Raw genomic sequence first — 24,299 nt, forward strand, 5'->3', positions numbered from 1 at the left:
TGAATCAATTCTTGCCTGTCACTTAATTGCATTATCTAAGGGAAATTGCTGAACCTTGTCTGGTCCTTAAAAGTGACTTCCCAAATCTTTTATTTGTACACGGTCATGTCCTGTTGGAAAAATCTTCAAGAATCCAAGATCTATTTTAAACAAAATCTCCACCACATTAAGATTAATAGCTCATAACTGAGAATTCAAAAGATCAGTAATAAAAAGCTCATATAAAGCTTTGCTGCATAAAAAGTTTCCTTCTTGACATGAACCCAAGTTCCCAATGAATACTTGTCATTTGATCTATTAGGTCTGTTTATTAAGACAAAATAAAAGTTAAATTGTATTAAGACATCAAATATTGTAAGGAACCTTTATGAGGTAAAGATTAAAAGATCAAGAACAGAATATACTGCAACCAGAAGTCCAACAGTTCTTCAGAGTTATTTGGAGCCTAAGTCTCCATTTATCCATTCACTTCAGGTTACGTGCCTGATTGTGGTTAGCAGCTTTCTGTCCTCCAGTCTTATGTAATACTTCTCCTATGCTATCATAGGTCTCAAACTACATTACAGCTTGAGTCAGATCAAAATGTAATTAAGAAAACATGTAAGTATCCAGGGATTGTTTTTTGCCTGTCTCCTTTAGTTTGATATCATTAGACATTACTGATTTGTATCCTATTATCTAGGGCTTAGTCTTTATGATTTATTGACATTTTATGAACATATGTAGTACATGATGGCTTGTTATCGAGTACTTCAGTACTACCCCATCAGTAAAATGGAGGTTGTACCCATAGGAAATTTTTTGTTGGTGCTCCTCAGGTCTAATGTAGACTTACTACCTGCTTGCAAGACAGTTTAAGGGTCAGCTGGCTGAGGGGATCTTGCTCAGGATCAGTCAGTTATGGGTCCTTCTCAGTTGCTCCCTAGAAGTTAAACTCAAAACCCTCACCACCAAACCAAACTGACTTTCACCAAATGTTTATTAAATGAGGTTTAAGTGATAAGGAAAAGTCTGTTCATTACTGTTCTTTCAAGAGGGAAAAGTTTATGAAACAGATGATAAAATAAGGGGCAAAGTCTTAAAAATATGAAGTACAAATATTTTTCTTACTCTCTCAATTTATCTACAGAATAAAGTTAAGGCTTATAGGTAAATAGACTAAAATGCATGGGCTTGTTAACATTCATTTTGGTTATTTCATTGAATGAGGTAAACTCTACTCCCAAATACAGGATTCTCTGGATTAAATTACCTTGTCACATCTAGTTCTAAAAGCTGTATTAAGCAGCTTATTTCAATCTTATCTTTAAAACAGTAGAAAGAATACCTTCCTTAAAGAGATCAAGTCAGACTGAGCTGCCATATAATATCTTAGCACATTAAGCTCAAGTATTGAGGTGTCTGTTTTCCACAACTGAATATTTTTTAAACAAGTTTTTGTAATGTTACCTCGATTCCACTTTCTTCTTTTGAAGAAACTTTAAAAATGGACATTAGATTTATTTACCTCTATTACATTAGCACCTAAAGGTTCACAAGCAACAGCTTATTTGTAGGCTTTCCAACTGAAGACATGGTGTTGCTGGCTAAATTCCAGCTCAGTTCTAAGACGCTAGCTACTTTTAAAGCATGCCAGTATGAAAAGACTGAAAAGAGTATAAAAAAAAAGTCATTGTCCACTGTTTAAGGAATTTTTATTAAAGCAAGAATTTTATAATCCAAATTACGTTTCCTTGCTCAGCTATCAATTCTGTTATCTAAAACAGTGGTGATATTCTGAGCTTTTCCACAGTAAAGAATTACAAAATTAAAGAAAGGAATGCTTTAAATTTTTGTACTGTGCTGAAAATTCTTTTCCCCCCGGGTCTATAAAACATTAATTTGTTTTTATATATTTTACTATTTTTTTTGGGTTTTTTTGTTTTTTCTTGTTTTTTGTTTTTAAATCAATAAGTAATCTAGGACTAGCATTAAGTTTTGCTAGACCTGGCATTTGCTCGGTACATCAGGTTCAAAGTTTCCTTTTCCTTTTTTTATTTATTTTATATTTTGCAATGTTTTTTCACAATATTTAAGTTTTTCGATGTTTAGATATTTTTCTTCGGTGAAGCAGAGGTTCCATTTCGTGGTCCCTGATCTTTCTGTAAGTTAAGAAAAAAAAAGTTTATCTCCCCTTTCTTTTTTGCAACAGACTAAGCCAGGGATCTCCAACTTATGGAATGTGTTCCCCAAAATGGCATGGCTGGTAACTGCAACCACCCAACTACAGTGAAGTATGTCATCTTGATCCTAGGCAGTGTTCATTTCCACCCACCATTACAATACAGGGCCAAGCTGTCTTGTGGAAGTTCTGCCCCTTCCCTAAGGAAAACCATTTGCCAGTCGCTGGCTGGCAACACCTATTAAACAATTTTTTTAACGTTTTTCTTCTGATTGACTTAATATTTCAAAAGTGAAGGGAATGAGCCCTCTCAAATATGAAATTTTGTTCTCACTACAATTGTAAATGTATTATTAAAGTGGTCAGAAGTATTTTGCTACATAATGCATTTTAAATTGTTCATCAGGTCAAACTTAAAAACCAACTTGGGTTTCTTCCTTCAAAGTACTTACTCTTTTAAACAGTTGGAACGCCAGTGGCACTGTTAACTGCTTTCTGGGCAGCTTCTTTAGCTTGGTGAGCTTGCAGTACAGCTACAGCTTCATCAACCTAAGGAGGATCAATTAATGGAAATTGGTAGTATAAAATTCTCAATGCATTCTATCTCCCCAATTAACAAAGTATTTTAGTTGTTTCATGGCTACAAAAACACATGGGGATAGGATGACAAGAAATGCTCTTTCTTGTCCGAGCTTTGCACCAATTAAACAAAGTGGGGGTAAACTGGTCTTAACTGACCCCTTGAGGCACAAGCTAGGCCTCACAATCAAGTATTTGTGGCTGGGCAGAACTTTAGTGGAAGACATCCACTTATGATTATAAATCTTAATAGGTGATTAAGTTTCTACTCAAAAGTGTGACATAGGGAACAGTCAGGAAGAACCCCAAATCTTCAAAGAGCTATATATATAAAACATAGAATCATCCTATAGGTCTTGTCTATCTATATTACCTTTTACCCATTTTTTTTTAGGTTTTTGCAAGGCAAATGGGGTTAAGTGGCTTGCCCAAGGCCACACAGCTAGTTAATTATATTAAGTGTCTGAGACCAGATTTGAACCCAGATACTCCTGACTCCAGGGCTGGTGCTTTATCCACTACGCCACCTAGCCACCCTACCTGTTAATTTTTCAGAGATCTAAAAAAACTTATGCAAGCAGAAGTCTAGGTCAGAAACTGAAAATTACCTTAGAGCGGAGAGACTCGGGAGACTCAAGCATATGAAGAAGCTCAGAGTTGTCAATTTCTAGCAACATGCCAGTGATTTTACCAGCCAGGGTGGGGTGCATGGCCTGAATGAGTGGAAACAGCCGTTCACCTAGGATGGAGTGAATAATAAGATTTCAAATTCACATTTTATGTTAACTTCAAAACTAAAATCAGAACTATGATAGTAATACTTGTATTCCAAGGTGGGGAAAAAAGGGAAGGAAAACTTTTAAAGATAACAATTCTTCCAGGGAAAATACATCTGGAAAGTCAGATTATTCATTCATGGTTCGTCTAGTCATTCCTGAGGTTCATCAGTTTTTCCAACGAAAAACTGTATACATTAAATGAAAAATTCATTGTGGACAAATTCAGCAATCCAATTTTTCCTTCTCCATTTTAGTTCAAATTCCCCATTCCAGAACTGGAGGTGATCCCAAAGTCCTGCTTTGAGAAGCCCTTTATTTGAAAAGATAGCTCCAAATAAACTAAAAATATCCTACCTGTCTTGAAGGCTACCATGGACCTAAAAAAAAGGTCATTTCTAGCCCCTAACCTCCTTGATTTTGTTAATACAAATACCATCAAAATAAATAAAATTAAAGAAATTGAAATAAAATTCATGATTGACCAAGATCAAATTCATACCCAACATCTGCTTTTGCTCTTGAGGAGGGGCGGATGCCAACATGGAAGCAGTTAAAGGTTCCTGACCTTGCACATGAACAGCAGGCTAGAAATAAATATTAATGAAAAAAAAATGCTTAAGTTTATAGTACATTAGTATTTTTATGTACAGATGAAGGCATAATGAAGACTGCAATCTGGATACTTGAATATGAAATCAACTGGTAATACAGAATTTCCAAGGACCACACACCACAGCTCATTCCAAAGTAACCCCTGAACTTCCTTTTTTCCTTCTCTCCTGCAAATGTTTCCACCAATATTTTGCTAAATTGCACACCAAATAGTCAGGATAAAGAAGAAACTGAGGTGACTTGATTCTCTTGACTGAAAACAAAGCAACTGGTTGTTAATCATCAGCTCTTTTTACTATTAAGTTCTGAAGCTAAGAATTGACTTATTAAGGTTCTATTTTTTAAAATTCTATCTATTATGAAAAATTTGCATTTTACATGCTATTGAAAAATGGAGACAGATGCTAATAAACTTTTTTTAAAATCACCCAAACTGCTTTATTATGCTGCTGCCTTCAGTTCCTGTCGGGATGGCCACCTTTTATAATCAGAATTAAATCCATACCTGCTGCATGGTAACCTGTGGCTGTGCATTAAGATGCTGTTGAGGATTGCGAACACCTGCAGCATACTTATACTGTGGAACTGTGCGGACAGCAGGAGTAGCTGCAGCAGCAGCTGCTGCAGGACGTGGACCCATTGTCTGAGTTGATGTGTTTGCTGAGAGGGGAAAGATTTTTATACATTTAATATTAAATTAAATCATTTTTGGCTATTTATTACATCCACAAGATTGAACACTCACCAACACGCTGTGTTGACATGACTCGTGGAACCTGTGAAGAAGCTGGTCTCATTGTACTAAATGGCGGCCTAGGAGCTGCTGGGCGGATAGCACCGGGCATGTTCTGGAATGCTTTATTTAAAAATGCAGTCATGTATTACTCATTAATATCCCGAGAATGCATATTTAGGTACTTTAAAAAACTCAAGTTTACATCCATTTGAACATACTTAAGAAATGTTAACAGATACAAGGACTACAAAGTCAATTAAGTAATGACTATTTTCATGAAAATAAAACCACTTAGGAGGAGGACTTACGATGAGGTCTGGCACCCTGAGCAGTCCAGCGAGGACTTGGTCTGAGTTGAGCAATTTGGCTAGCAGGATAGTATGCAGCACGATTCTGAGTCTGCAGAACAGAATTAAAGAAACTAATCACTTATTTCATTCTCCAACATTATGCCCCCTTATTAAGCAGGTACCTCAAAATTAAACCCTCTGAAAATACACACCATCAATATTTATGGCTCTTTCACTTCAAAAGCTTTTCACGTCAAATTATTACATACCAAGATAATTTTAAATAAAGTGGCTACCTTTTCTCTAAGACATACCTGAGGAATAGCTGCCATGAAGTAACCTGAAGGAGGCTGATAGGGATTAATAACAGGATTGGGCACAGCTCTGACGCTCGCCATTCTCTGCATATACTGGTTTGTGAGGTGAGCCTGCCGCTCCTCTTTGCGCTGGGCTAAAGCTACATACAATGGCTTGGTGGCAACAATCCTGCCATTCATTTCTGTGACTGCTTTGGTGGCTTCCTCAGGCGAAGAGAAACATACAAACCCAAAGCCTTTGCTGCGGCCACCTTCCATCATCACCTTATGGGAAGAGGGGAGAAAAAAACCATTTAAATTAAATACAACTCTAGAAGCAATAACAAAGGTGCAGAAAGGGCTCTGCACGTGTTATTTGCATAATATAAGGAATCAGTAATATGTCAGTTACTGTTGGATGATCACATAGTGGGATTTACTGCAGGTACTCAAACTTTTGCAAGTTTATTTTTCCATAATTTATATTCTTGCTTCTTTTTTTAGCCCAGGCACAAGTCAAATTCACTTATTTTTCCTTAATGCCCCCAACAAATGGAGAAAAAAACCCCCCAAAGTTGAACTGACTGCTTCCTTGTTGAAAAGGGGGAAATGCATCCATGGCACAAAGATGAAAACTGTAGGAACCTTAATCTAATGGTCATTCAATACTATCTACACCAGGAACTACTAATGACCTATCACAATAATGCTGGATACTGCATACTGGGATTTATTATGGACATACTTCATTCAAGTCAATTGGGAAAAGACCAAGATGATCTGCTTTCTATTGGTTAGTAACAGACAATTAAATGTTGAACAAGTGAGGAACAGTAATGACCTGGTCAAATATTTAAGAAGTTATACACTCAGGTCCAATGAAACGTCCAAATTTTTCAACACCAATTGCAAACCTCCAAAGTTCAGATGGAACTTGTCAATGTTTTAGTACCCCTCCCATCCAATGGCTAAATAATATATAAGAATATAAGCATAACAGTTACATTTGTTCGATTTTCAATGGACACTCCTTTATATACCAAGGCACCCAGGAACTGAACTAAAGGGGAAAAATGCTTGACATGCATACTTACATACAAACCTCAAATGAAAACAGAAACCTGTGTGCATTTTTTCATTGTAGAATGAAGACTAGAAAGTATCAGTCTCTAGTATGCAAATTGTTCTACTTCATGAAAAGAATCAAAAACTGTACCTTAAATGGAATCACAAACAGAATACACTATCATCCTTTCTCCTTTCTGATATTCCAACCTTCATTCCTGAACTCTTAACTACTTCCCTGCAATACCTATTAGTAGTACCTTCTGTGCTCACCAAAACTTGTTAGCTAACTTTATCAACTAAAAATTCAAAATATGTGGTATACTGTCCCAAGGGCAAACTTCAAGAAGTTAACAGTACCAGACCTCCTGTTACATAAGCAATTTTGTTTTAAAATTTCTTTAAAAGAAGTGACATTTACCCTCTATCAGAGATTCCTAAACTAGGGTCTAAAAACTCAATAACCCCATTTTATTGCCCTTTAAGGTTTACAAAGTGCTCTGCAAATATAATTTTATCTTCATAATCCTGAGAAGTAGATGCAGCCACTATTCTCATTTTGTAGGATAAGGAAATGGTTAGGAGACTGGGTCAGGATCACTCAACTAGTAAAAATTGAAAATAAGATTTTAATTCAGACCTTCCTGACTCCAGGTTTAATATTCTATACACTGTACTATACCACCTCTATATTTTAAGATATTCTGAGAAAGGTTTCCATAGACTTCATTAGGCTGCCAAAGGGGTGCTAATGACAAAGAACCCTTGAATTAAATCAAGCAAGGATTGGTTTTTTTATTTTAAGATCTGGCAAAATCTTGAGTGTGTATATTATTCATAACTGATTCTACAAGTAGGGAGTTCTCAAATTGCTTTTTACACTATTTGCAGTCTTTTTTACTAAACTTTTTCTATCCTATTATCTCCTACCTGATCATTCCTTCTGTCTTCTTTGTTGGGTCTTCTTCCACCATCATGTCTGTTAACCATGGGGTAAGTTTACAGTCCTCTTCCCAAAGTTCTGGGCTGGGTCTTTCACCCTTTATATTATACTTAAGCTTCCCACCTTCCAGTTTCAATTATCACCTCTGCAGATGATTATCAATCAGATTGTCCAGTCCTACTCACTTTCCATTACATTCCTATAAAGACATCTCAAAACTGGCTGTCTCTTAAATAGCAAATATATACAAAACTGAATCATCTATCTACTCCCTGTCAAATCCTCCCTGATTTCATTATCAGGTCAAGGCCTATCATTTTTATAGTAGATGCACTTCCTTTCTGACACTATTATGACATCCCAATGCCTGTACAGCTTGCTTTAAAAGTCTTGTTCCACTCTAGAAATTCTCTACTAAGCAAGTCAAATTGACTTTCTGAGGCAAAGGTTCTCTTGTTCTCTTCCTCAAAACCAACTCTGGTAATATCCTGTTTCTCAAAGTCCTTTATAACTTGGTGTCCTTTCCTGTTCTGTTTATCCTTCGATGTCATTTCTTAGGAGCTTATCAAGTATGATTTAGATTTACCTAAGGTTACTCAAATCAGCAGCCCTATTGATCACAGAGCAAAGTTCATGCATAACTGTAATTAGATTGCAATTGTTTATGAAGAAAGTGTTTCTTGGAGAGCATTTGACTATATTTAGTACTGTGATGGGTGCTTATTTACTTGTATCCACCCATCCATCCATCTACATGTATACACATAAATGATATGTAAGAAATGCCAGTTTTCAAAAAGAATGTTTTTATATTTAGAAAGATCACTCAAAGCTTTACCTTTGCACTAGTGATTGTACCAAATGGTGAAAACTCTTTTCGAAGACGCTCATCATCAATACCATCATCAAGATTTTTCACATACAGGTTAACACCCTAAAAAGTATAAATATGGAAAAGTCTTAAGATACTAGATTATGTCAAGTCAGTAGTCCATGACACTTTTATTGGGAGAAATTTCAAAGATGTCTTCAATGAAAATCCATCCATTCTATTCTTTAGGTATTTCACTAATCACATCTCACTTTATTTCCTCCTCTCCACCCACTCAGAACACTTAATTTTAGCTGGTAAAATTTAAATTTAAAATTGCCTTAGTTTCAAAAGTAAATGCTATATATCAAATCAAATCAAATCTAAACAGTTTACTTTTACTATAGTGGTTTAGTCTTTTCCCCCCCTTCTCTTTAAGCTCAGAAGAAAAATGTTCCCTACCCTGGCCTTTACTTGCTGTCAACTAAAAAAAGAAAGAACCAAACCTGGTATCTGGTGATCCTATCCTGTTTCATTTGTTCAAATTTGCGCTTGAGTTCCGTTTGCCGTTCCACTTTTTTCTGAGCTCGGCCAACATAGATTTGTTTTCCATTCAGTTCCTTTCCATTCATCTCATCTACAGCCTTAAAGAACATAAATATAAAGCTGTTTAGTTCCACAAGTTAGTACAGTAAGTTATGATTAAGAATGACCAACCAATTGGCCTACTTTGGATTATCAGTGGTGTTCTGAAACTAAAAACAAAAGAACTCCTCACACTCATTTATATGGATATAAAAATTATTCAAAAAATATTTCTTACATAAAATATACACATGCAGAAATGTAACAAGTCTTTACAGTACCTGCTAACTACCGTAAAGGATTAAACTGTCACAACATCCTTTTTTCTTTGAGATTATGTGTTCTAGTTCTATATAAAATGGTGATAATTTTAAGGAACTTAACAAGCCTTACTTTTTGTGCATCTTCATGTCTTTCAAAGCTCACGAAGCCAAAACCTTTGGATTTTCCACTTTCATCAGTCATGACTTTCACACTTAAAGCAGGTCCTTTTAAAAAGAAAATTTTAAAATAATTATTTCAAAATTCAAAACCTGTTAACTGATTTTCCAAGCTTCAACATACATCACAAGAAATAAAAAAAACATTAAAGTCTACAAGTTCTAGCACTATTAGGCTATATTTAACTCAAAATATTTTTAAAGTCCTCTCCTTGTATGAAGATCCCTTTATGCTTTTTTCAGAAAAAAAATTTTTTCCCATGGCATTAGAATACTTGAAGTAAATGTCTTTGTAAATGAAAACTACCACTACTGGTTAAGCTTGACCTAGTTTGAAAACAGGATACACATGATATATCTTCAAATTCTTGGAGTGTAGGGAGTTTGATAGGGCTGGTATACATTAAGTTTGAGGCTTGTTTGTTTTAAACCAATTATGGCACCATCCCCCCTTAAACTGGCCCCTCCCTGTCTTCATCCAAACAAATGATTTGGAATATACCCTTTTGTCTGGACCTGTTGATTTTCTTCATTATAGGGAAAATTCCCACCACACACAACACACACTGGCTATTTTATAGGCTCAAAAGACAGCTAGGTAGCATAGTGGATAAAAAGGCTATGCGTTCTTGGGAATCAGAAATGCATGAATTCAAATTCAGTCCCGGATATTTGACATATGCACATTTGTGTGCTCTGGGCAAGTCACTTAACCCCAACTGCTCCAAACCCCCCCCCCCCCCAAGAAAACAAAGTTGTCTCAAGTTTTCAAAAGAGGTACATGCCTCATATTAAGGCAGGCATGTGTCAAGGACAAAACTTGAAACCAGATGGTTTCTGATTCCAAGGTCAGGTCTTTATCCACTCATCCATGCTCTAGAATAATCCTAGATATACCCAGTTTAAAAATAAAGCATCACTTCAAACCTTTATGGCTTCCTAGAATAAGAAACTACATTTTTGACATGGTCTGTGCTTGAGGACTAGAAGAAAGTTATATACTTTGGTAGATGAGATCGTCATAGATGTATCATTTTACTCAAAGCATGGACACAAATGTATTTTTGCCTGGTGCAAAAAAAAGGCAGTATGTACCCCCTAAAATCAGTAGCATTGCTTTTGTAAATTAAGGACAAGTAAAAACACAGTAACTTCCTTAATGTTACTTCAAAATACTTTTCTTAAACACCCTATTATTCGTTAAGCTATCATAAGATTATCTATAACTCCCAAATTATCTCCTAATAAGTAGATTGGTTACAATCACCTGGAAAATTCATTGCTGTTGATGTCAACAGATTACTTAATTAACAAAATTTAAAGTTACAGCTTAGAACTTTACAAGTATAAAGAAATATAACAAAGACATTACCAAACTTGCCAAAGAGCTCCTTAAGTCTTTCATCATCCATGTCCTCACCAAAATTTTTGATGTAAACATTGGTGAACTCTTTTGCTCTAGCTCCAAGTTCTGCTTCTCTCTCTTTACGGGATTTAAATCGACCGACAAAGCTAATTATAGAAATGTAAAGATCAATATTAGTTCTGTTGGGGTTTTTTTAAGTTCAGAAGGAATCTGGCTTGATTTTATATTAGTTATTAACACTCTTATTGTAGTCTAGAGGCAGCAAGGTGGTACAATTGATAAAATGGATTCAGAAGAATTGAAATCTAAACTCAGATACCTAATTTGTGTCCCTGAAAAAGTCACTTGAGCTGGAGAAGCAAATGCCAAGAACCCAAATGGGGTCAGTCATGGAGAGACAATTTCTGTTAATCACATCTAAGTTTGATGTAAAAACTAGTGCAATGCTGGGAGGCTAGGTGGTGCAGGCGCCACTAGGTGGCGCAGTGGATAGAGCACTGGCCAAGGAGTCAGGAGTTCAAATTCAGTCTCAGACACTTACTACCTAGCTGTGTGGCCTTGGACAAGCCACTTAACCCCATTGGCTTGACAAAAAAAAAAAAAATATATATATATAAAAAATAAAAACCTTAAAAAAAATTGAAAAAACTAGTACAATGTCACCATGATTTTGGGGGGAGGGTAGATCCTGCTAATTGCTATTAACATTTTCCTTAAACCTGTAACAAAATTACATGTGTATTATTTCCATGTACAGGTTTGGATTTTTTATCCAATTTTTCTTTTTTTATGGGTTATGTCATTTAAGTCCAAAAATTTTCTAAGGCCATTTTATTTTGGAAAGTCCCATATTAATTCTAGAATAGCATGGAAAGATATATATGGATAAACAGACTAACTGAGCTCCTTGAGAAGAGGAATTGCTTGCCTTTCTTTGTCTGCCTAATGCTTAGCAGTGAGACTGACATGCTTAAGAAATGCTTGACTTTTAGTAAAAGAAAAAGCATTTCTTTAATAGAGCACTCCTTACTTTCCAGCACTGTGGAAGTACTTTTTCAATACTTAGTTGATACAACCACCCTGAGATGTAGATATTATTATGCTATTTATTATTTTCTCAACTGAAATTGAAATTTGCCCAAGGCATCACATTAACTAGTGAATGTTTGAGGGTGGATTTGAACTCAGGTCTTTCAGATTCCCAAGAGCACTGTGCCATCTACCTGTCAGTTTATCTTACTGCATACTTCCCATTTGTCTAATTCTATTCAAAGGGTTCTTCTATGTGTTTTAAACCTATGAACAGTTCTATCAACTTTAGCTATTTCACTCCTAGTCCAAATACAAATATCAGGAAATTTCATGGTTTTTTGATCGCTGTATTAAATCAAAATGGTTAATTTCTGGCCACATGTAGCAGAAAGAATTCAACATTTTTTGCTTCTTTTATAAAGGCATAAAAAATCCTTGCTCCAATGAGATTTCTTTGCTCAAAAGTTTTTGTTCTCATTTTCATCTGAGAGTAGTCTTAATTCTGGAACTGTGCCTCCAATTGGCAAATACTCTTATACTCATGTACACATCTTCTAATTACCTATAGTGCTAGGTTGAAGCAGCCCTTTGAGTGCTTCTAAATAAAATCTGCTGTGGTTTTTCTTTTTTGGATGAAAGAGAAGCTATTGTCTTTAGAGCATTTTAGAAGAATGCTACAAAAACAAGTTCCTTCTCATTAAGCTAATGAATTTTCAGAATAAAACCCAGGTGCTAGGTTTACAAACTTCAAGGACTTCATTAATCTATCTAGGTAAAAATTTGTGGTAAAATTTCCTGATTAACAATTCTAAATTCTGCATTTGATTTTAATTTTCCCTGGCTGTTCACATTACCTTCCCCATTACTACTTCCAGTGTAATTTCTTACATTTCTTACATTTAAGAATGTACATTAATCAAGTCAGGAGTACCTGAGTTCTAATCCGGGCCTCAGACACTATTTAATAATTACCTAGCTGTGTGGCCTTGGGCAAGCCACTTAACCCCATTGCCTTGCAAAAAACGCCCCCCAACTTAAAAAAAAAAATGCACACTATCAGGCAACATTAAAATAAAAGCATATTAACAGTAGAAATTAAAGTTCAGGAACTTTGAGTTCTCTGTGTTGCACATCACAGCTCCTTGCACACAGTAGGGATTTCTATTATTTATTGCCCATGATCCTAGATTTTTTAAAAAAAAGTTATCTTAGGGGGCGGCTAGGTGGCACAGTGGGTAAAGCACTGGCCCTGGAGTCAGGAGTGTGAACTTGGGTTCAAATCTGGGTCTCAGACACTTAATTACCCAGCAGTGTGGCCTTGGGCAAGCCACTTAACCCCATTTGCCTTGCAAAAACCTTAAAAAAAAAGTTTTATCTTAGAAAGTTAATTTGTCATTCCCTTTTGAGTCCTAGAGATGAGTGATTTCCATGTCATCTAAAGCTTTCCTGAAGAAAGCTACTCTTGCACCAATCCAGCTGGTTAACAAGGTTAGTTAAGTTTATTAAGATAGCTACTATATACTTACACTTTTCGATCATTAAGAAGCATTCCATTCATTTTTTCAATAGCTCTTTCAGCAGCTTCTTGTGTCTCAAAGTGTACAAATCCATAGCCCTTTGACCCATTTTCATCACATACCACCTAAAAAAATTTATCATTTGTAACCAAAGTCATTATTTGCTTAGCAGTTTTTAAGTACATTTTGTTATCACGACTAAATACTACAATATATTCATTTAACTGCAGTTTTAACTTACCTTACAAGAAAGGATGTTTCCAAAAGCAGAAAACGTATCATACAATGCTTTATTATCAATGGATTTATCCAAATTTTTGATGAATATATTGCCCACACCACTTTTACGTAGTGATGGATCACGCTGAGACCACATGATGCGCACTGGCTTGCCCTTAATGACATCAAAATTCATTGTATCTAATGCCCGTTCAGCTGTGGAGAGAAAGAAACCCATCAGATTAGTTAAATGTTCGAAAAGTGATTTTGAGAAAAAATACCCACAACACCTTAATTAATGCTCTCAGATTAATATTCCCTCCATGTTACCTTTTTTAACTATCAGGCAAGATAAACAGTTACCAGTTGTTTCCCATAAATATAAGAAACATACAAGTCAAATAATTTTTAAATAACTCTCACATCTTTTTTAATCATCCAAGTTATGTTCTTTTACCAGTCACTATTTCCCCAATTTTTCCAAATATTCAGATGATCAAGCTAATTTATAGTAATTCCTATAATTCTAACCTCCTTTCCCTTAATGTAAATCCTCTTTTATGATACTTTGCACATGATGTGCGTCAAATCCTTACTAGAAAAGTACCACAAAATTAGGCATCTTAATAGTTTCATTGCAAAAAGGTTCAACTTAATACAAATTAACTTGTATCTATATGGTAGCTCTTATTCCTATTCTCAAGCAATTGGCACCCCCCCCCCCAATTTAAGAAAACAACTACCTTCATGACCTGCCAGGCACTTTTCTACAAATGAAAGTTCCAATTTGTACATTTTGGAAATCAGTCAGTCCATTATCAACTGGCCCCACATAACTCAGTTTCTCTTGGTTTTTTAGCTGACTTTTAACTTCTTTTGTATCACCTCTCTCTACTTTAAGCTAGTTGGTCACTTTCAAAGATTCATGTATAATAAGCTCTTCTAAGTAAAAAGTTCAGCTCTGAATGACATGTGATCAAAATTGACCATAAAGCCTATAAATCATAGAAATATAATCCAAAAAGAGAAATGCTTTCTGTTGATTGGTTGCTGAACTGCTCTTTAACTATTAGAAAGGACCAGTAATGTAAACAGAACCCTGTATCCATGGCAACCTAAACTCAACTTTTCTAAGCACTAAAACTTTGTTTGCCCCATCTCTAGATCTATGTAGAATTCAATGAACCAACTCCACCGTGTCATTTTCTGGTCATCAGTGATGGCCAAATTAACAATTAGTTGTCAAAAAAAAGTTAACAAATGTCACTTAGGTAACAAGTCAGGTAACATTTGGGGGAATATACCAGTTACTATATAATACTAGCAAACTATCAGTTTCAATAGCACAAAAGCAAAAGCAAGAGCAGGTTCAAATGGAAATTTTAGAGAAACTGGTCAATTTCTGTTTACAAGTACAAATGGAATTGACTAAACATGCTGGAACAACTTCTATTGTCTTTTGGAATTTGTAGATCTAGAACACATTTAATGCTTTCATGTTTCAGTATAATTCTCGACAGCATATAAATATTGAAGGTGTACCATTAAACATCAATCCAATTTTGAAAAAAAAATAGTGACTCATATTCCTGGTCCTTTCTGACAAATGTGATTAAGTTGGGTAAATTTGAGCTGAATTCATCGCTCTATTGCTAGAAATCATGAATTTAGAGTATTGCTACACACACGTTTCAAAATCTTCATCCCAGATAAATAGCCAGTTTAAGTAATCGCTTTACAACAAAATAGAAACCCCACTACGCTCCGAAGGAAAAGGCATCTTATTACTGAGCAAGGATGAAACTTTTGTAACACAGAAGAAACCTCAAAGTCATTATCAGGTCAAACAGAAAGCAAAGGAAATCTCGAGCAGATTTCCCAACAGCTTGAAGCCAACCAGATACAAGTTCACATTTGAAGTATTCCTTTTTGAACTTTGGCATTTACGATCGCCAGCTCCTCTTCGGGGGCCAAATGGGAGGGAGGGTGTCGAGGGGTGCCACCCAGAGGCAGGCCTTTCCTCGGCTGCCCCACCCCCCTAAAAACTCCCCTCCCCCCCTTTCCTACGGGCTCCGGTATTCTGGGAAAAATGGGTAACTATTGCAAAGCCCAGAGCCCTCTCCTTGGGAGGATTCGGCAGGCACAGGCCTCCGGCCTAGGGGCGGCGGAGCCCGACACGTGCCTCCTCGGGCCCCACGCCCGCGGCCCCCACGCCTCGCCAGGGAGGTCCCAGCCCCCCACCTCCGCGTCATCAAACTTTAGACACGGTCGCGAAGGAGGAAGTGCTCGGGGCGGGGGGCGTGTGGGGGCCGCGCGTGTGCGCGCGCGAGCATGGCCGGCCCGGCCCGGCCCGCCCCGGCCCCGGCCCCGGCCCCCAGGGCCCCGGCCCGCGCCTCACCGTCCGCCGGCTGCTGGAAGTTGACATAGGCGTAGCCCAGGGAGCGGCGGGTGATCATGTCCCTGCAGACCCGGATGGAGAGGATGGGCCCGGCCGGGCTGAACTTCTCGTAGAGCATCGCCTCCGTCACGTCGGGGTGCAGGTCCCCCACGTACAGCGAGGCCATAGGGTAGCTGGGGGCGCTGGGGTTCATCTCGGCGCCGCCGCCCGCAGGGCCACAAGCCGCGAACTTTCCGTGGGAAGAGGCGAGGGGGTGTGGGGGGCCGGAGCCTGGAGCCGGGGGGCTGGGGGGAGGGGAGCGAGGGCGAGCGCCGAGGGACAAAAATCCACCGGAACCGAGAACTACTCAACGGCCGCGGAGCGGGTCGGGTCCGCCGCCGGCTGCCGGTGCTGCGTGCTCAAGGGCGGGCTCGGGAGGTGGCGGGGGTCCTGGCGGCGGGGAAGGCCTGTCTCTCTTCGTTCCCTCTCGGAGCTGCTGCGGGGCCGCGGGCGGCGGGTCGGTCTCGGCTGCTTCACCGGGTTATTTTATAAAAGAGGAAAAAAAATAAAAGTCTCCGGCGGGGGAGACGCGGATTTTTTATGATTTTTTTTTGTGGGTTTTTTAAAAGATTTTTTTGTATTTTTTTGTATTTTTTTAATAATAAATGTGTGTTCCGGGCCCGGAGCACACACTCCGCACTCACAGCACTAACCGCCGGGGAGAAGGGGACGCGCCGCCTCCCGCACCCTCTATTTATACCCGGCGTCGGCCTCGCCCCGCCCCCGCGCGTCTGACGCCGGCGCCCGGCGCGAGCGTCAGGCTAGAGAGAGGGGGAGGACGAGGAGGAGGAGGAGGAGGAGAGAGCCGAGAGGAGAGGGAGAGGCGGCGGCGGCGGCTGCGGGTGTGGAGGGGCGGGGCCGCCCAGCTGCGTCAGAGGGCGGGGCGGGGCGAGCGCCGGGGCGGGGGAGGGGCGGCGGCCTCGCCCTCCCCCGGGAAGCGTTAACCCGTCACCGCGCCGGGGGCGGCGCGCGGGAGCTTCCGGGTTCCCTCGCTCCCGCCCCCACGTGCCGCGGCCTGGGCCCTTCTCCGAGCCTCCCCCCCCCCCCCCGCTCCCGGGTCACCCTCCCCCCCCCCCCGCCGCCGCCCCCCCCCCCTGCGGAGCGGAGGCGCCCAGGGCGACCTCCCGGCCCCGAGGCGGCTCCGGTTACCCGGGCCGGCCGGACTACGAGTCCCAGCCTGCAGCGCTTCCCGCTCTGGCGACCCCGGGAGGCGGCGCGGCGCGGCGCACGCCGGGATCCGTAGTCCAACGGCCGCCTCGGGCCGGCGGCGCGCCCCCCGCCCCCTCCCGCGCCCAGCCTGCCCTCTTCGGTTAAACGGCCGCCGCCGCCCGGACGCGGAGCCCTTCTCCCGGGGCTCGGCGGGGCGCGGCGCGCGTGGCAGCCGGCACGTGCCGCTGCCGGGCTCGGGCAGGCCCCGGTCCCGGCGCGCCGCCGCCTCGGGGGCCCCCGCGTCCCTCCGCATCTCCCCGCCGGGCGGCCCTCGCTGGCCCGGACTGCCCGCCCGGCGCAGAGCCCCCTGACGCTGCGAGGGGCGCCCCCGAAAGCAAAAGATGAATTGTATGGTTGCACAGTTTAAACATGTATAAAAAAGTGTGTGGAACTCGGGCAGTGCCCTGTGCCCATGCCCCGAGGATCAGCCGGAGTGACACTTGGCAGACTTTTTCAGTTCTCCTGAGCCCACTGCCTTCTGCCCAGGTAACCAAGGCATTGTGCTGGCTTCTTGATTTTTTTTTTCTATTCCTGATAAGATATCGGACATGTTTTTCCCCACAGAACTTGTGAAAAGTGACTACTGGCCTTCTCCCTGTCCAGCCCACCTCAAAAGAAGTGTCACTTAAGGGAAAACAAATACCATATGGTAAAGCTTTAAAAATGATTTCTACCAGTTTCACCTCTAGCAATGCTAAAGACCAGATAGTGGCAGGCTAATTACAGTAATGACTTCATCATTACAAAGACAGACAGCCTTAGAATCCAAAACACAAAGCCGTAAGAAAAAACTTAAGAAGCCCCTGACTGCAAACTCCCATCAGAAAAGGAAAAAAAAAAGTTACTACATCCTCTCACCTACCTAAGTGGAGGGTTTCCGCATGTGATTTTCATAGCCGGGTTCACTTTCATTTTGAGGCAGGAATTAAAAAAAAGCTTTTGGGGCACAAATTGTTATATAACAACTTGAATATTGGTGATTGTGAACAGTTGAAAGATCACCCAGGATTTGAAATAAGAAAAGCAGGTTTTGATTCAGTCTCTACTTGAGTCTTAGCTAGGCTTCAGTTTATAAACAGGATATTTATAAATGATCTTTGATATCCATTTCAGAGCTAAACTTATGATCTTGTACTTGATTGTTGGTTTATTTAAAATTCCCTGTAAATGTTGAGTTTATGGTAGTAAGTAAAATTGATAGTTGATTTGTGTACTTCATTAAACAATAGAGAGTAAAATATTTCTGTTCTGAAAGAAACATAAAATAAGGAAATTGAATTTGTAAAGTTTTTTGCAATTTATAAAGCACTTTTCTTATAGCAGTCTTTCGAGATAATTCAAAATTAATGTCCAGTTTCTACAATATCCAGTTTTTTTAAGAGACTCAGAAAAACTTGTCTATAATCACACCTTATATGACAAATAGAGGAGGACCCAGTTTTCAGGTTCTGCAGTCTTGTGTTCCTCCCTTTGTATAATGGCCATCATTAGACTTTTTGTATGGAAATCAGTATCATCTATGTGGTTGGTTTTTTTTTAAACCCAATGAGTAGAAATTATATGAGGTGAATTAGGGAACTTCAAAAAAAAACCAAAAAAGGACTCATTCTATGTGTTCAAGTAGATTATTAAAGGTTCCTTTAGAAGAGGTTTTTATAATGATGAGATTAATACAGTATTACAAATAACCATAAAAATAATAAGGTAGTGCTCAAATTCTTCCTTTGTTGAACCAAAATGAAAAACAATAATAGAAACTAAAAACAAAAAAAAATTAAATTATGCCCCAGTGAGATAATGTTGCATGGGGTTAAGACATTTATTAAAATAAAAAGATTTCTCATTCCATAATTCATAGTGTAAAAGAAAAAATATTTTCTTCAAGATTTTAAATTTATCAGTAAGAATCAGATGACAGAATCAGATTTAGACTCAACTGTAGATTTGTCTTATAGAATTATTGTGGCCCAAAATTTCATTGCCCTGTGGTCAAGGTGGATCAAACTTTGAATTTGATTTTAGTTGGTTTTTGGATGACAGATATAACAGTCTGTCATCTTTCCAATCTTGAAGCCTTTCCTAGCTTCATAGGACCAAGTTTGCACTCCATTAGCATAATGTTCAAGACACTGGTGTTGCCAGGAAATATGCCTGGCTTAAAACTGCAGGGATTGGAGCAAAATTAAAAGATCTACTCTGACCCAAAAGAATTTAGGGACAAAAAAAGGTTTAGGTATTGCTATGGTTAGCAGAAGCTAAGGGAAAGAAAGAAGTACAGGCAGTTGAGGCAGTTGGAACACACTGATCTATCAAGGGCTAATTATTAGCACCAGCAGCCAGCAGTAGGGGAATAAGCAGCATAAAGAGAGATTTATTTAATAAACATGAGAGTTTATTTGGGGGAATAGCTCCCCCAGATCAGGCTACCTCAGCAATTCAAGGAAATATGAGCTTTTGGGGGACAGGAAGATGAGGTAATTAGGTATACTTGACGGAGGCAATAACTTTGAGGAAAGAGATGAGGTAGTTAGAGATATGTAGATAAGAGATGGTAGCTCAGACTTATTATTCTTTTAGCTCGGCCAGGGATCCATTGTTTTGTTGATAGAGGCTTGCCTGGTGCCTCGGAGTGGAGAGTCCTTGCCAGCAGGGGTAAGGTACTTTACTAAAAAGTTCCTTGACTTAATCTCAGTAGCTTGGACAATGGGATTGGGAGAGGGGGTGGGGAGAGTAGTGTTAATGTAAGGTACTTGGTCTGTGCAGAGGGAACAGATTAATTATAGAACATATATCACTTAATATTTCCTTTACTACTCTGTGATCACCCCTCTCTTCTTTACAAGAAGAATATTTTAGTATTGATATTCTTATTAATTTATTGATAATTGTTTTAGAAGCCTCACAGAGCTATATTAATGATAGCTATAATTGGTGTGGTTAGTCTCTTATATCTCTTATTATTTTTTTAATAATTTGATAAAGATTACTGGCATAAAGGAAAATAAATCAGTTATTTTTCTATACTTTTTTTCATTCTGTTTTCTATTTCTTTCCCCATCAACTTCATGTTTGACCTTCTTTTCCTTTTCAATTCCCTCTTTTTAAAAAAAATCAAAGTACTGTCTATGTTTATCTGATTTGGCTGTATTTATCTAATTTTAGATTGCAAGCTGTGGAACAGAATAATTTCTCTGTGTATACAGCATCAATTTGTGAGTATTTAAATATGTTTAATGACATCACCATTGAGTTTTCAGTGAATAGCCAGCAGAGTTTTCTGGAAAACTTTCATCACTTCATTTTTCCTAGATTTTTATAAATAATTGTCAGGCCTTTTTTTTAGAAGACAACAAAAATGCTCCATAAGATTTTGTGTAATATCAAAAACATGGTTGTTGAATACTTTAATGATGGCTTCAGCCAACAGTGAAAGCCTCACTCTATGTGATTTAGGATAAGATCTTGGGAAAACTGATCCATTGGAGGTAGATACTTTAAAAATATTCCTCCTGAGGGGCGACTGGGTGGTGCAGTGGGTAGAGCAACCCTGGAGTCAGGAGTACCTGAGTTCAAATGCGGCCTCAGACACTTAATAATTACCTAGCTGTGTGACTTTGGGCAAGCCACTTAACCCCACTTGCCTTGTAAAATGAGCCCTAAAAATAAAAAAAATAAACATATTCCTCCTGATAATGAAATAATGTACTCTACTTGCAGATGATAAGAAGAAGAAGAAACAGAAGGATGAGGAGAAAAAGAAGCAGTGATGTGGAATGCTTTGGTATTTGCATACATTTTCTCTTTTGATCCTCACAATTACCTTGAAGATTTTAGAGCCCAAATTCTTAGACATTCAGAAAGTTTATGGTATTTTTGGCATTTGATAGTTTGAAAGTCATTCATCCTGATGAGTAGGATCATCAAATCATAAATATAAAGCTAGAAAGGACCTTAGAAAGATTTATATCAACCCCTTTACAAAAGAGCAAACTGGGACTTGGGAAACCCAGGTTCTCTAACAATGGAAATCCAGCTATCTTTTCATTGTTCCAAGTTTCTCTCCTAATGATTGACAAATGAATAAGTATTAAGTGTTCACTATATGCCATGGATAAATCAATCAACCAATTGGTTGATTAAATGAAGAATACTAATGAGACTGCTGATGGCAGGGAATCACGAATGTAGGAAATTTGTAATTAAAAGCAAATTTTATAATCCTTTATATTGTTAAATTTTGTAAAAATGTAAAATGTTATCTGCTCCTGGGATATAAATTGACTCCTTTTGTTCCACTGTTACATGTTGAACTTAGAGGTCATGGCAGCTTGGAACAGGAAGGACCAGTAAGTAACTTGCCTATTGGAGAACACCTGGAGCCAGGTGCTAAACCACTCCTCAAATGCCACCCTCTGTCCAACCCACTACAGAAGTGCATTTAAGAGAAGTCCTGCCCCTTCTCTCTCTCTCTCTCTCTCTCTCTCTCTCTCTCTCTCTCTCTCTCTCTCTCTCTCTCTCTCTCTTTGATGCCTTGCAAGGATGACTATCTCTCTCTCTTTCTTAGTCCAGGTGCTACTGGCCTAGGCCCCCCTGGAGGACCATGGGCCCCTATGACTGGCTGTCTTTTTCTCTCTTTCTCTCTTTCTCTCTCTCTCTCTCTCTCTCTCTCTCTCTCTCTCTCTCTCTCTCTCTCTCAAACCTCACCTAGCTTGTCCTCTATGTTTGTTTGGTTTTTTGCTGAGTTTTTTTCCCTAGGAGGAGAAAAGATTTGCAGCCATCTATAATAAATCATGAGCAATTTTAAATCCGAGGGGTGTATGTGAATTCATTCATTATTCAAGGCCTCTTAATCATTAATTGGAGACCCCAATACTCATCCACAACACTGCTGACTATTAAGACTACAAATACAAAGTGAATTCTTGCCCTCTAAGAGCCTATATCCTAATTGTGAGAAAAACTTTAGTGGCTGGGAAGGGTATTTTTGCTTTGGAAAATTACAGGGAGGGCAGTGAAACTATAGAAGAGTACAATGACATGCTTTTCCAGGAACAATGCTCTAAGTCATCTAACAGGTCAAGGAGTTTTTATTAAGCTCCTATGTGCTAACCACTGTGATAAAGAAGGCAAAAGACAGCCCCTGTTTTCACATAGCTTTGTTATCCTGGGCAAATCACTTTAAAAAAACTGCCTCAGTTTCTTCAACTGTAAAATGAGGATAATAATAGCATTTACACAAAAAAGGTGCTTAATTAATGTTTATTCCTTTCATTTCCATTGGGAGACCAATTGCTGTACTCCAATTGTAAGATGATGAGGGCCTGCAATAGGCTGATGTAGTATCAGAGGAGAAAAAGGAGCAAATGCAATAGATGTTATATGAAAGTAGAAACACACCCCTTATTAAGATCTTAAATCTGGACTAGGATTTATCCTACTGTTTAAGTCAAGATAGTAAATCTGTCATCCAAGAACCCATGTGACTTTAGACAAGTCACTTGTAAAATGACTTCTAAAGTTCTGTAATGTTGGGAAAGCTATCTAAGGACCCCTTTTCTAAAGTTTGAAGAGGCACAAAAGATCAAGCCCTAGTAATTAATTTTTATCATCTACCATAGGCAGTAATATCATAAACTGACCTCTTTTAAAATCTCTGCCATGTGTATACTTGGATGACTTTGGCTAAATCACTTCATTTTCTGTATTTGTAAATGGAGGGATTATACTAGGAGTTACATAATTTGTAGAAGGTTAATTCCCAGGGGTGGCTAGGTGGTGCAGTGGATAAAGCACCAGCCCTGGAATCAGGAGTACCTGGGTTCAAATCCAGTCTCAGACACATAATTACCTAGCTGTGTGGCCTTGGGAAAGCCACTTAATCCCATTTGCCTTGCAAAAACCTTTAAAAAAAATTCCCATTGGTGAAATCCAACTGTTTCATTAAAGTGTCTATTTGTGGAAGAAAGTGTTCCTGGCATCTTTTCATGAAGTTAAGATAGTGTTCATTTACTCATAAGTTCAAGACCAAGGTCATATGTTACCTCATTTATGAAGACTTCCTTCATCACCCAGTTGGAAGTTTTTTCCTTATTTATCTGATTTCATAAAATTTTACATTCTTCTGTGCAGTAATCATATTTTAATTTGTATCATGCTTGTCTTGTAATCTTCCACTAAAGTCTTTTTTCTGGTTATTTATTGTGAAAAGAATATTTACCCTGTTGAAATCAGCTATCTTTAGAAATTATTAGCAATAGTAATCTATATATGTTTTATCTTTTTTACTAGAATAAAAACTTCTGGGAGATAGGAACAGTTTTTTATTTGTCTTTGCATCTAGCCCAGCCTTCTGCACTTTATGATATATATATATATATATATATATAGTAAGCATATAATATTAAAAGTTTAATTAATGAATAAATGAATGGTCATAGAATGTTTCTATCTTGTGGTGATGACCACAGATGGAGGCTCAGTTTGTTTTATTAGTTCACTAGGTGGTAAACAGAATCTGGGGAAACAAGTTCATAAAAAGGTTATTTATTTATTTCTTAAAGGCTAAACCATTTTTGTTATGGGAGTTGTATCTGGCAAGATTACCAATGTCTGGAAATCATTTGCATAGCCCTGCCTACTAGACCAAATTACATTAAAAGGTAATTTAATGAGAATAGAATTAGAACAAAGGGAATTAAAGGTTTTTAAGGGTTATCACTCTACAATAAACCAATCAACCAGTATTTATTTAATCCTGTGTCTCTACCAACATGCTAAATTGAGGTGATACAAACCCACAGTCTCCACCCTCAAGGAGCTTATAATTTACTGGGGGAGACAATGTGTAAATACAGAGATGCTCACAAAATTTGTCCTGAGTAAATGAAAGGTAATTCAAAAAAATAATTGCTAATAATATTTTTAGTCTTTGTGTATTTCTAAGTTGTGGCTATGAGGTGAATGGCCCTTCTCCACTCTAGGGATATTTTTTGTCTAAACAACTATTATTAGAATCCAAGTACATACTAATTTGGTCCTGGTTGGACATATTGACAAAAATCTTATGCTCCAATTCTTCTTTTTCTAGACTCAAAGTAGATCTGGGTTCAATATAGAATACATATTTATCATAGGATTTTTTTCCATCAATGTGAGGAACTCCTAGGTATCAAGACTCTTTAATCAGAGTCACCTCAGTAGGACAGTGGATAGAACACCAGCC

The 24,299-nt window shown here is 38.6% G+C and overlaps 1 protein-coding gene and 1 long non-coding RNA gene across 3 annotated transcripts; one reads left to right on the forward strand and one right to left on the reverse strand.

Moving 5' to 3' along the window:
• Nucleotides 1–1,880: 1,880 nt before the first annotated feature.
• On the reverse strand, nucleotides 1,881–16,730 carry PABPC1 (poly(A) binding protein cytoplasmic 1). Its single transcript, XM_074200661.1, has 15 exons — nucleotides 15,830–16,730; nucleotides 13,454–13,647; nucleotides 13,222–13,337; nucleotides 10,670–10,809; nucleotides 9,251–9,345; nucleotides 8,779–8,916; nucleotides 8,300–8,395; nucleotides 5,472–5,738; nucleotides 5,176–5,266; nucleotides 4,877–4,987; nucleotides 4,637–4,791; nucleotides 4,019–4,103; nucleotides 3,349–3,479; nucleotides 2,614–2,710; nucleotides 1,881–2,141 (listed from the first exon to the last, which is right to left on the reverse strand). The coding sequence occupies exons 1-14, from the start codon at nucleotides 16,020–16,022 to the stop codon at nucleotides 2,618–2,620; spliced, it is 1,905 nt and encodes a 634-aa protein (XP_074056762.1). The 5' UTR covers nucleotides 16,023–16,730; the 3' UTR covers nucleotides 1,881–2,141; nucleotides 2,614–2,617.
• Nucleotides 16,731–16,971: 241 nt separating this feature from the next.
• On the forward strand, nucleotides 16,972–21,959 carry LOC141497826 (uncharacterized). Of its 2 annotated transcripts, none has more exons than XR_012471451.1 (3): nucleotides 16,972–19,729; nucleotides 20,240–20,289; nucleotides 20,795–21,959. It is a non-coding gene; the product is annotated as an uncharacterized LOC141497826 (long non-coding RNA). The 2 variants fall into 2 exon arrangements; XR_012471450.1 differs by having other exon boundaries at nucleotides 16,972–17,563.
• The last annotated feature ends 2,340 nt before the right edge of the window (nucleotides 21,960–24,299 follow it).

This window comes from Macrotis lagotis, chromosome X (genome assembly GCF_037893015.1).
Source record: "Macrotis lagotis isolate mMagLag1 chromosome X, bilby.v1.9.chrom.fasta, whole genome shotgun sequence".
NCBI classification, from domain to species: Eukaryota; Metazoa; Chordata; class Mammalia; order Peramelemorphia; family Peramelidae; genus Macrotis; species Macrotis lagotis.